The sequence below is a fragment of the Monodelphis domestica genome, chromosome 4, assembly GCF_027887165.1.
Source record: "Monodelphis domestica isolate mMonDom1 chromosome 4, mMonDom1.pri, whole genome shotgun sequence".
Classification (NCBI taxonomy): Eukaryota; Metazoa; Chordata; class Mammalia; order Didelphimorphia; family Didelphidae; genus Monodelphis; species Monodelphis domestica.
In genome coordinates this window covers 354945576-354958950 of record NC_077230.1, presented here as the reverse complement: position 1 = coordinate 354958950, position 13375 = coordinate 354945576, and the positions used below count along the sequence as shown (strand labels likewise).

Sequence of the window (13375 nt, the reverse complement as noted above, 5' to 3'; positions counted from 1 at the left end):
TAACTCAGCTGCCCCTCTGTACTGTCTTATTCTTGCAATGGCTAACAAGGACCCTGAAAATTCTTGCAGCAACACATCTTCCTCCTACCTTTCAGGCCTCATAGGAACAATTCTGCCTGTTAGTATTCAAGATGCTTAGGGCCAGAGCTCATAATTAAGTAAAGGAGAACAGGGGATCCTAACTGTGTAGACCAAGGCTCATAATTAAGGAGAAGAGAGGGTCCTATCTGGGTGGACCAGGGCTCATAATTAAGGAGAAAAGGGGAGTCCTATCTGGGTGGACCAGGGCTCATAATTAAGGAGAAAAGGGGAGTCCTATCTGGGTGGACCAGGGCTCATAATTAAGGAGAAAAGGGGAGTCCTATCTGGGTGGACCAGGGCTCATAATTAAGGAGAAAAGGGGAGTCCTATCTGGGTGGACCAGGGCTCATAATTAAGGAGAAAAGGGGAGTCCTATCTGGGTGGACCAGGGCTCATAATTAAGGAGAAAAGGGGAGTCCTATCTGGGTGGACCAGGGCTCATAATTAAGGAGAAAAGGGGAGTCCTATCTGGGTGGACCAGGGCTCATAATTAAGGAGAAAAGAGGGTTCTATCTGGGTGGGCCAGGGCTCATAATTAAGGAGAAAAGGGGAGTCCTATCTGGGTGGACCAGGGCTCATAATTAAGGAGAAAAGAGAGTCCTATCCTTATGAATCCTGAGTTTGTGGTAGAAAGGAAATGTGGTGGATGGAGACAGGAGATTGCAACTTCCTCATCCCATGCACCCCATGACAAAAGACCCTTGGCTATAAGGAAGGAGGTGGAGGTCCTCAGGGGCTCAGCTCTACTTTTTTTGTGAATCCAGAATGGTTTATTTCCAAATAGATATATCAAGTTTCTTATCTACATTTTATGACCTACCTAGCAAATACTTTTGAAACAACAGGTTTAGAGACAACAGGGAGAGAGGTACCTAGGCCTTCTGGGAAGGAAAAGAATGCGGATGACTCAACTCCAAGCAGGATAAATTAATTAATTCTCAGGATGTTTCTCTAATGGCTTCTCTTTTCCAGGAACATGGATGCTGTCACCCTGGTCCGGAGTCTCCAGCAGGAGACCACCTGCAGCATCTGTCTGACGTTCTTCACAAAGCCCGTCACCCTCAACTGTGGCCACAGCTTTTGTCAGTTTTGTCTGACCAAGGACAGGGAAGCGGAGGCCAAACAAATCTCTTGCCCCGATTGCAGGGAAGTATCCCAGAACTTCCCCGGCCTCAATGTGCCCCTATCAAAGCTGGCTGCTGTCTGCAAGAGCCTCAACTCTGAGAAGCTGGAGAACCCTGTGGGACAAACCCGCTGTCAAAAGCATCAACAGGTCCCCAAGCTTTTCTGTGAGGAGGACCAGACCTCCATCTGCGTGGCTTGTACCGAAGCTCAGGAACATGGGACTCACACCCTTTCCCCCATTGAAGAGGCTGCTCAGAACTGCAGGGTGAGTAATAGGGGCAGGCAGAGCTGTAGCTGAGGCCTTTGGCCTGAACTCCTTCCAATTCTTGACACACACACACACACACACACACACACACACACACAGCTATGAAGTTAGCCCTTTGCCTCCTTCAAAGGATTATTGAATGAGACTACCCAGGTGTTGTGAAGAGAATGTGGTGGCTACAAATCATAGAAAGAGACTAGGTTCGAATTTAAAGGAAACCCAGGATTCTATTTGGGGGAGTAGTAGCCCCCTCCTATTTCTCTCTTCTCCCCCCCCCCCCCTTTGGTGTTAAACCTGTGAACTTCACAGTTTAATCTGTCTTCCAAACCACTGGAAATGCCCCTTTAATGATTATTATATTATGAATTATATTATATATTATATAACGAATAATTATAGACCCACAGGCCGTTTTCTTTATCTGTCTAAGACCAAACATTAAGATATCCCTCTCCCTCTCTCTCCCTCTCCCTCCTTTCCCCTGCAGGAGAAACTCCAGAACTCTGTTCCTCATTTGAAAAAGAAGATGAAGGAATTGAAGGAACTTACTGCTTCAAAGAAAAATGTAAGTGTCTGACTCTTTCCCTCTCATTGCTAGCCTGCCAAGAAGCCACAATTGGTCAAGTCAAACATGGAGGGTGCAGAACAAATCACCAGGCTCTATAGATTATATTTTTTTGGTCTCTTTCTGGATAGACAAACTGCATAAGCAAAATAAATTTTAAAGTAATTCAAAATAAAATGAAAATTTAAATATTTCATGTGTAGGTATTATACTTCCTATAAATACATATACATATCTGAAGGAAGAGAGAAAATGACTATCTTGGAAGGATAGGCTCATTGGGGCTAATTTCTTCCTTCCTTCCCTCTTTCCTTCCCTCCCTCCCTCCCCCCACCTTTCCCATACCTTCCGTCTTGGAGTCACTACTATGACTGCTTCAAGGCAGAAGAGTGGTAAGGGCTAGGCAATGGGGGTCAAGTGACTTGCCCAGGGTCACACAATTGGGAAGTATCTGAGGCTAGGGGCTAATTCATTCCTAAGAAACTGGGAGGGTAGGAGGGAAGCTGAAAAGTATAGGAGTGAGCATGATGACATGGCAGAGAGAAAGCCACACAGGCCTTTAACTTAGATAGGAAGGTTAAAAGAAATGCCCAAAGTCTTGGATTCTGTAAAGATGGTTGTTTATATGTATGAGCCATACAAGGCACCTGGGCCAGTCAGTCGCCTGTTGGTGACTGGGAAAATTAAACAGAAATTTGATCAGGATAACAACTTATGAATGCCATTGACCCAAGTTTTCTTTCCCTACAGAGAATAATTCAGTGGAAAAAGTTGATTAGAGGAGAATATTCAAGAATGCACCTATACCTGTATGAGGAAGAGAGAAGATGTTTGGACAGGGTAAAACATGATGAATGGAGGTCTTTCCAGCTAAAGGAAAAGTACTATAACATGATAAATCAACATGTAAAAAACATAGAAGATACCCTCCGAGAGATAGACGAAACAAGACACAGACCTGATTTAGACCTGCTGGAGGTGAGAATTCTGTTCAAAGCTCTCCAGGTGGATACAATGAGCAGGTGTTGGGGGATTGGTTCCATTTGGGCCCTTAGACTTTGGAGACTTCTAGTCTCTTGTCTCAAGGATAATTATATGCTGCTTTTTCCACTAGAAAGGTTCTTTCACTCTGAAGATGTTCTTCTAATCAAAGTTCAAATCTTTTTTTTTTTTTTAATTTAATTTAACCCAAATATACCAGGATTCACTGGTGTCTGAGCAATTGAAAGATGGCAGAACAGCCTCTGGGGCAGCTAGATGGTGATATAGATAAAATGCTGTACTTGGACTCAGGAGGACCGAATCAAAATTTGACCTCATACTTCACCTTCTGCCTTAGAATCAATACTGTGTACAAGGTCTAGAAGAGTGATGATGAGGGCTAAGTGATTTGCTCCCAGGATCACACAACTGAGAAGTGTCTGAGGCTAGATTTGAATCCAGGATGTTCCATCTCTGGGCCCCCAGCTGCCCTTGGGCCTCAGATACTTACTAGCTGTGTGATCATAGACCTGTCTCACACTGTAAAATAGGGATAATATGACCACCTGTCTCTAGGATTGTTGTGAGTGTCAAATGAAAGAATAATTGTCAACACTTAGTAAAGTGTCTACATATAAGTGTCGTTTTTGTGGTTGATATTATTTCTTGATGAACTAACCCAAACTTTGTTTTCTCCACAGGAAGGCAAAGAGCTTTTGCAAACGTAAGTTTCCAGTTGCAGCCTCAATGCTTGTCTAGTTTTGTAATTTCTGGTGTCTTGGTGGTGGGGATGGGACTCTTCCAAAGCAGGGGGGTATAACCAGTCCTTTCTTTTGTGTAGGAGTGAGCTGCAGCTTTCTGAAAGGCCCAAGTCTTTCACTCCAGAGTTAAGAGACTATCCTATCACTGGGGTGAAGGCCATGTTACAGAAATTAAAAGGTAAGACCCTGCCCTTTCCCAGTGACTCTACATGTGGGATTTTCCATGTGGCCACATGCACAGAATTCTCACCCTCTTTTAACTAGTTCCTTGCAATTGGTTTGTAGTCAAAGGCATTGTGGGTCTGGGCATCTACTCTCCCCTAGTTAGTGGGATGAGGTGAGGTGCCACACTGCCCCCAAAGTCCCAAATCATATATATTCCAGGGCCAATAATTCCTAGGAATGGATCTGCATTCCACACTGAACTTCTTTTTCTTAAACCTTACTTTGTCTCTCCCTCTCTCAGGTTTAAAAAAAAAATTGTAATTTTTATTTTCCAGATCATGTCAATATAATTTTTCAATATGTTTTCTGATATTTTGTAATACCATGTTCTTTCTCACCTTTCTACCCCTCCCCCAAAAGATAGTTAATATGACATAGGTAGTATATATGTTTATCATTTAATACACATTTTCATGTTGTGAAAGACACATTGCTTTCACAAGAGAAAAATTCATGAAGGAAATAAATTAAAGAATGGCATGTTTCAATTTGCATTCAGACTTCATATTTTTTTTAGTAAAAACAAGAATTGTATTTCAGTTGATGTGAATTTTTTACACTCTTATATCTGTTGAAGTCTGTACAAACCCTAAAACATTCCTGCATTTTATAATTTCCATTATTAGACATACCAAGAAACAACAGGTGTTACTAAAAGTCATCTATTTAATTTTGTGATAAAAATCATGATTTTAAAAACCAAAATTTTATATCTAGAGGTCCCCTCCCTCCCTTTTGAAATCTAAGGAAAGTTATAAAATGTGTGAATTTGTTCCTTCTGTGGTAGTGGGTATATCTCCTGGAGTTGGACCTTCTGTCTTAATACCTCTAAGGGCAAGGGCTAAGCAAATGGGAGTAAGTGACTTTCCCAGGGTCACACAGCTGGGAAATGTCTGAGGCAAATTTGAAACCCAGGTGTTCCTGATTCCAGCCTCTACATATTGAACTAGCTGCCCCTACAGTTCATTCTTTTTTTTTTTAATTAAACCCTTACTTTCTGTCTTAGAACTGATACTGAGTATAGGTTCCAAGGCAAGAAAAATGATAAGGGCTAGGCAATGGGGGTTAAGTGACTTGCCCAGGATCACATAGCTAGGAAGTGTCTGGGACCACCAGATTTGAACCTGGGACCTTCCATCTTTTGCTCTCCATCCACTGAACCAACTAGCTGTTTCTCTTAAGTTCATTCTTGATTACCTGTTGCTAACTAGATTGTTGCCCCATTCTTAGGGATGACAGTTCTTTATCCACATTTTAATGGCTATCCTAGTTAGCCTGACCCACTAGTGGACCCTGGAATTCTATGAGAATCATGATTCTGACATTTTCAAAAACAGAGTTGCCTAGATGAACCCCCAAAATAGTGACTTCCAGGCCACCTCAAGAGTGGAAAGAAGAGTACTAGAAGCATAAACTGAGATGTTACCTCCAGAAAATGAACAGAAAGATAAAACAAGAAACATGTTAGCCTCTGATAATATCCTATTCAATGTGGAGAGGGGTTGGGACACTCACTAATGGACAGGATTTATTAATTAGATTTGAAGAAAAGTTAAATATGTAAGATATCTGTGATTTCATAGGTATAATTTTTTCTTTATATATTGACATTCTTGGGTTTTTTTTGAATTTATAAACATTTGAAATAATTTTTAAAATTAAAAAAATTTAAGTAGAAAATGGAAAAATCAAGTAATGTTCATTCAATTAACCTGCTCCAGAATAGGTTTCTACACCAGGCCACTAGTGATTATATCAGTGCTAGCCTTGGTGGAAGGGAAGAGAAGGGAATTTAGTTTCGAAAAAGACATCCCTTCGGGAAAGGGATTTATTACTCAACCCTCTAAGGAGCTAAGGATTTGGTAATCTTGCCAAGTCCTAGCAACTAAAGAAAGGCTTGCACGCCTCTCAGGACATTTAACTTTCCTCTCTCTTCTCTCTGCAGTGAATGTCACTATAGATCCCACAACAGCCGGTCCCTATTTCATCGTTTCTGAAGATTTGAAGAGTGTGAGACACAAAGACGACTCTCCGGATCAGTCCAAAAGTGCTGAAAAGGCTCCTTATCATTTTGTCCTTGGCCAGCAGGGGTTCAGCACTGGGATACACTACTGGGAGGTGGATGTGAGTGAGCAGCCTCAGTGGGCACTGGGCATCTCTGTCAAGTGTCTCAGGAAGAGGAAGTCGATCCAGTACACTGTTGGGTATCTGTACATGCTTCGCTGTGAGAAGAGGGGAAATGAGTTTTACCTGGTCGCCCGACCAGGGCTAGTTTGCCAGAAAATGAAAGGCCCTGTGCCTGTCATTGGCGTGTATCTGAATTGTAACGATAGAATTCTCCTGTTCTATAATGCTTTCAAAGCCTGCCTCATCTATGGAATGCACACTGTGCCATTCAAAGAGCCCGTCAGACCTCTCTTCTGTCCTTGTCCCCCGATGCTAGGAACAAAGATTGGTTCCTTGACCATCTGTCCAATGGAAAATAGTATTTGAGAATGGCTATCTGACTCAGGAGTATTCTTTTGTGAAGGAACTCCAGGCAAATCCATGCTCGATATTTATGGTCACTGTTAACTGTGGGGGGAAAAAATTGTGTCACGGGTAGAGACACAGACATAAAAGTTCAGCCTCTGCTGAAAATCAACTCCTCAGGAGAAGCCAAGGAGTTAATTTGCTGACAAGTTTAAGACTGCTTGCAGCAATGCCAGTTTAAAGGGATCATTCCCAAGCGCCTTATTTTTCCATCACTCCCAAAGCATAGTGTGCTGATTTATTATCACAATAAATCCAGCTTGATGGAGTTAATTTCATTCAAGTCACTATCCTGGATTATGTACTTCTATAAGGGGCTGATAGCTCTGTCATGCCAACCCCACCCCCCAAAAAACAAAAACAAAACCACAAAGAATAAGGTAGAATCTCATAATGATGCAAAGGAGTTACAAAGATTTGTCTGTTTGTAAATGCTGGTATTGGTGGGAGTTGATGCCTGGGAAGCAGTTCAGAAAAGCCTACATGAAGGGTCATTCTTTGAAATGGTTAAGATCAACTACCATTTAAGCTTAGATTTGGATGAATATCTCCAAAGTTCGTTTTGGCATAGGTTCTTCAAATATCAGCCTTCTAAAGGCATCCATTTTAATTCATTCTATTAACTCCAATTGCTTGGTGGTTTCTTCTTTTGCAATACAAATCACAATATCTCAGAATCATTGAGTTACTAGAATTAAAAGGGATCTTTATAATCTCTTAGACCCAATTCAAAAAGAAAGGAATCCTTTCAGGAATACCTGAATGAAAGGTGGTCATCAAGCCTCATTTCGAGTCCTGTCCTCCCCCTACACACACACACACACAATGGGAACAATCCACCACTTCTTAAGACTAACCAATTTTTCCTCTTGTCAAGTTTCAATTTGACACTTCACTTCTTGCCACTTCTTAAACATGCCTATAATTCTACTTGAGTCAGACCTGTTTCTCAGATATTATACCATTAACAATGAATAGTTTTCCAAATAATCAATTTTCCACAATGTTTTTGAGCAGTGGCTTATTTTTTAAAAGAAGTTAACATGCAATTTGGGGTGGTAATTATTTGATGCCATCAGTTGTCCCCTATGAGATTAAAAAAATAAAAATAAAACAAAACTACCACTAGTTCTATAAAGAAAATAGAATAAAAATATTTGATTTAAAATATAACTTGAACAAGTTTGTGCAGTTATTTTTATTTGTGTTCAACTCTTCATCACCCTGTGTAAGATTTTCTTGGCAAAGTGACTTGCACGGGGTTGCATCCCTATTAAGGGCAGACACTTCCGGTCAGATTCGAACTCATGAAAATAAGGCTTCCCTTACTTCAGGTCCAGCACTCTATTCACTGTACCATATGACTGCCCAACAAGTTTAGCAAAATATTCACCAAGAAAGTAGCAAAACATTGCCAAGAGCCCCATAGAAGCATGAGTCAACTCCATGGAAGATGATTTGAATTCCATTCAGATTCCTTAACTCTTCATTATAAGAGTTATGTTTATTGTGTATTTACAAGGGAGGCAGAGAAACCAAGTGTACGCCGAAAACTTCTGGTCTTCTCAGTGATTGATATCCGCTTCCTCTGCTGTGCTGGTTTCATCCTGGTCTCAATAGCATTCAGTTCTTCCTGGCCACAACCATGGGGACATCTTCCCCACTCTATCACCTACATACCATTCTTTTAGTGGAATTTCACAGTCTTAGTTGCAAGTTTGTGTATAGACCTTAGGAAAATATGAAAAAAATGTTCCTTAATTGAATTGGTATACTTCAGATATCTAAGGAAAAGGAAACTCTTCCACCTGGAAATTGTTCTCTATTACTGAATCCCTGAAAATTAAAAGCTTTAATTTTTTTTAAACCCTTACCTCCATCTTGCAATCAATATTGAAGGACTATAAGGGCTAAGCAATGGGGGTTAAGTGAGTTGCCCAGAGTCACACAACTAGGAAGTATCTGAAGTCAAATTTGAACCCAGGACCTCCCATCTCTGACCTGGCTCTCAACCCACTGAGCCACCAAAAGCTTTATTTGATTTTTAAATTGAGCAAAATACCTGAAAGTTGTAAAAATTAAATGTATCTCTAATAATAAAAACATATTTATGATGTTTATTAAAGATCATTAGAAACCAAGGAATAAAGGGGGTACAAAATAAAAACCACATGCCCATGGCTAATTAGCTCATTTAAAATCCCTATGCTTAGCTTACCCCATAATTGCTGAATCATCATGCAAGAAGAGAGCTGGTAGGAGGCATTAACTGCCAGTTAAATACCAATCATGATCTTGGCCAACTTTGAGACACAGGAGAGATTATAGGGAATGCTGGGGAATGAAGTCTAGGGTTAAAAATCTCCATTTATACATTCCCCTCTGAGTCCTGCAGAAGACTAGTCTCTCCAGTGGTCTTGTAAACATACTAGATATGAAATTACAATAATTTGAGGAGAAGAGGAAAAGAGAACAAAACCAATAATTGCTAGGCACATTGACAAAAAGCCAGTTGGGGGGGGGGGGGCAGTCCCCTTGTATGTATAAGAGTATACATACAAAACAAATGCATTCAACCCCACACAGTTCATTCTCTGGATTTTAGGAGTTAACAAGCTTCCTTGAAGATCTTTCTCAAACAAAAAAATTTAAATCTTGGATTTTATGAAGATATAATCCCAGCTTCAGGTGTTGAGAAACACCCAGTTCAGCTCAGGATGCAAGGTTGAGTTATGGGGTGTGTGAGTCAATTATCAAAAGAAAAACAAAAACATAAAAGAAAAAAATGGAAGAAAAATTAAACATTTTGGAGAAAAAAAATTCAAAATCAGAATCAAAATATAAAAAAATCTATGTACAAAATTTTGAGTAAGCAAGAATAAATTCATAATAGGACCTTGTATTAGGGTTTAATAAATTTTTAACAGGTCCTTGTATTAGGGTCCAATTAAAGTAATTTCTATCCCACAAATCTGTAAGAATGCAGTAATATTTCACTTACCCATTTGAGGAAGTTGCCATACTATAAGAGAGAAAAAAGGGCTAGATTTTTGTGTGTGTGATAGGGAAGTATCATTCCCTGGTCTGATTTTACCTTCATTCTCAGGGATAAGGTGAGCCAGGATGATAGCCAAACTTTAGTACTTGTCAGTGAGAATTTCACAAAGAATGTGGACACAAGGAAGTCCTATGTCTTAATATATGTCAAGCGTCGACCTCAAGTCTCACACTAGGTTCAAGTCCTTTTGTATTGGCTTAGAAGTTCATCAAAGCCACATTGATCGGTTTGGGCCTTGTTGACTGTGGGCTCCTTGGCACTGTATAGTGGTTCTTTTGTTCCTTTCTTCTAGGATCAGTCACAATCATTAATCACAGTCCCATAACATTTATCAATAACTGGCAGGTTTCCATACACCCCCAACACTTAATCCTTAATTCCTGGTTGCTAGAATTCTAAAGACTAAGCAGGGTAGAGTAAAACTAAAATTCACAAAGTGGTCCTAACTAGATTCATTAGTTATATATTTCTATTTTTACTATTGAAAATGTGGCTCATGGATAATGAACAGATACAATATACACTTCATAAATTTATTTCTTGGATGTAGATTACTTTTTTTCTCATCTTGTTTTACTGTCCCACACCCCACAAAAATGATTAACACTTGACTTGAAGTCAGGAAAACCTAGGAGAAATTTCTTCTTGGTTTATAATTAAAATCTCTAGTCATCCTGAGGGCTGTGGTCATGAATAATAAAATCAAGGTACAAGAGAAAAAGGGGTTATTTTTAAAAAGGGTTGGACTTGGTTATTTAAGAGTTTGGTCACCAGGGATTTAATTACTAAATCCCAAATGAATTATAAAGTCAGAATGGGTCTTATGGTAGTTTATTTTACAATAAAGAGGGAAGATATTAAGAGAGAAAGAGAGGAAGAAGAGAGAGGGTTCAGAGGTCCCTGCCAAGGGAAAGGAGTCTCAAGATGGTGGGCCTTTCCAGAATCTGGTGCCTCCAGAAAGGCCAAGGGAAAAGGAGTCAGCCTTTTTACTCACCATGTGTCAATCCAGTCAGGAGATCATTCTGCCCCTCTTCAGCAGCCTCAACTCAAAATCATGAAGAATTCCTCCTGTCTCCACTTCCAAAGCTGAAGAACTGTCCTCTCACAGGAGGTTCTTCTCCAAGGGTCTCCAAGTCGAACTCCCAGAAGACTCCATTCAGGCCCTTGTCTCTTTCTTTTAAAGAACTTTTTTCTTGCATCACTTCCCCAATGTAAATTCCCCAATTCCACAACATAAAATTTAAATTTAAATCTCTAATAATAAAAATGTTATATGAGGTTTATTAAATGATCATTAGAAATCAAGTAATAAAGAGGACACAAAATAAAAACCACATGCCCATGGCTGATTAGCCATTTCAAAATCCCCACCTTACCACCATCACCACTGACTGCAAGCTAAAAGAGTATGTGGGAGGAGTTACAGACAGGTAAATACCAATAGCATGATCTCACCAACATGGAGACACAGGAGAGATTATAGGGGATTTTGGGAAATACCAAGGACTTCTGGGGAATGAAGTCAAAGCTTCAAAATCTCCATTTATACAACAACTACCAATCATAGTTGATGCTCTGCTCTAGGACAGCCCAGAAGACAGTTAGTAGATTCTGATTTGTTACCCACTATTTCACATGTGGGCCACAGACCTCCCACTAAATGATTAATTGGGATGTTTACACCTTTGGTGATTAGATCTAACATGGGCAGATCTTCCCACTTAACTTTAAGTATCACATTTGCACTTTTTGTGATTGAATCTAAAAACAGGCAGGTTTCCATTCTTATCTAATTATGATATTTATACTTATGGGGATTGAAATCTAAAAATAGACATGAGTTACAATTTAAATCTTTACAATCATGGAAGAGCTAAGTACCTTCATTGTTATAATGGGGGAGAGCTAAATTCAATCTTCACATATGCCCAGTAGGAATTGAAATAGGAGAGCCTTTGGAGTTCTTACAATTCTTCATCAAAGGTCAGTGGTGATCAAAGTGATTATATGCTCAAATAAGCCAAGGATCCAGGACAGCTTCAAGGAGACTCAAGATGAAAAAGGCTATGCACACAGAAGAAACTGATGGAGTTGGAATGCAGTTTGAAGCATACCATTCTTTACTTTATTTTTTCCATGAATTTTTCTTTAGTTGCAAGCAATATGTCTTATTTAAAAACATAATAAACATGGAAATATGTATTGTATGCTAACATATGTACATCCTATATCAATACCTGCTCTCTTGGGGATGGGAGAGGGATGGGAGGGGGAGAACATGGATTACAAAATGTCAGAAACAATTATTAGGAAAAAAAGGATTATATGTATTTGTTAGCTGAATGTGGCCCTTTTTACAAAAACTGACCTTGTCATGTGTTAAGGTAAACCAAACAACTGTAGAAAACACATCCTGCCCTCTCTGTCATCTCTGTTCAGTAGCTTCAACCTTTAAGATGTACCCCTAGGCCAATTATCTATCCCCTTTTATGAGGAACTGCAAAGTCAGCCATTAATCTGCAGTGGAGCTAAAAACACATTCCCCACCAAAAAAAAAATGTATATCATCCAACATGTTCCGCAGCATCTAGTCCCTTGACCTTACTTGTCCCAGGATGTAGCTTCCCAAACTAGCACCATCTTAAAGGACATTTGACAGAGAAGCCAAGATCATCAGAGTGAGCACCACTAGGGAAATAGCTGGCTCCAGAATCAGAATCAGAATTGGAAGTTTCATTGATTATGCCAAAGAACCTCCATGCTATCAGGAGCTTTATCCTGTCTTGACATGATGGAGTCTTTTCTGCCAGCCAACATATCTCATCCAACCTATGGGAACCCCGCCCCCCCCCCAACTCCCCAGGTAGTTCAGGGGAAAGCCTGTGGCATGTAGAGGTGTGTTTTTTTCTCTCATTCACCTGACACTCTCCCACAAGCCTAGTTAGTATAATAAGAAAGTTTATGAGGAGCCAGTACTTTAGCAATAGCAGGAAGATTCCAAGGAAGAACCTAGAAATCATATGCAAATAGTCCCAAAGATAGATCAAAGAAGCATAGTTTAGAAATTTTATCATATTGACAGTAAAGGAAAATAATAAATGTTGGAGGGGATGTGGCAAAATTGGGACACTAATGTATTGCTGGTGGAGTTGTGAATTAATCCAACTATTCTGGAAGGCAATTTGGAACTATGCTCAAAGGGCTTTAAAAGATTGCATGCTCTTTGATCCAGAAATAGCATTATTGAGTTTGTACCCCAAGGAGATAATAATGAAAAATATTTGTACAAAAATATTCATAGCCATGCTCTTTGTGGTGGTAAAAAAATGTAAAATGAGGGGATATCCCTCAATTGGGGAATGGTTGAACACATTGTGGTATCTGATGGTGATGGAATACCATTGTGCTGTAAGGAATGATGATTATAGAAGATTTCTATATGACCTGGAATAACCTCCATGAACTGATGCAGAGTGAAATGAGCAGAACCAAGAGAACATTATATACAGAGAGTGAAACATTGTGGAATCCAATGTAATGGACTTTACTACTAGTAGAAATGCAATTATCCAGGACACTCATGAAGGATTTATGATAAAGAATTCTATCCACATTGAGAGAAAGAACTATGGGAGTAGAAAGGCAAAAGAAAAACATATGAATTATCACTTATCACTTTGTATATATGGATATATAATTTGGGATTTTGGCATTAAGAGATAGCTCCATAATAAAAATGAACAACATGGAAATAGTATCAAGTGATACCATTTGTCCAA

At 39.6% G+C, this 13375-nt stretch overlaps 1 protein-coding gene across 1 annotated transcript in view; it reads left to right on the top strand.

Annotated features, from left to right (window-relative positions):
* The window catches only part of LOC103106591 (uncharacterized), a 38784-nt gene that overhangs the window by 3997 nt on the left and 21412 nt on the right, over positions 1-13375 (top strand). The window contains exons 2-7 of the mRNA XM_007491153.2: positions 1054-1471; positions 1962-2039; positions 2790-3017; positions 3722-3744; positions 3862-3959; positions 5952-6495. Of these exons, the coding sequence (XP_007491215.2) occupies positions 1058-1471; positions 1962-2039; positions 2790-3017; positions 3722-3744; positions 3862-3959; positions 5952-6495 (1385 nt within the window). The 5' untranslated portion in view covers positions 1054-1057. The remainder of the gene's footprint in view (positions 1-1053; positions 1472-1961; positions 2040-2789; positions 3018-3721; positions 3745-3861; positions 3960-5951; positions 6496-13375) is intronic.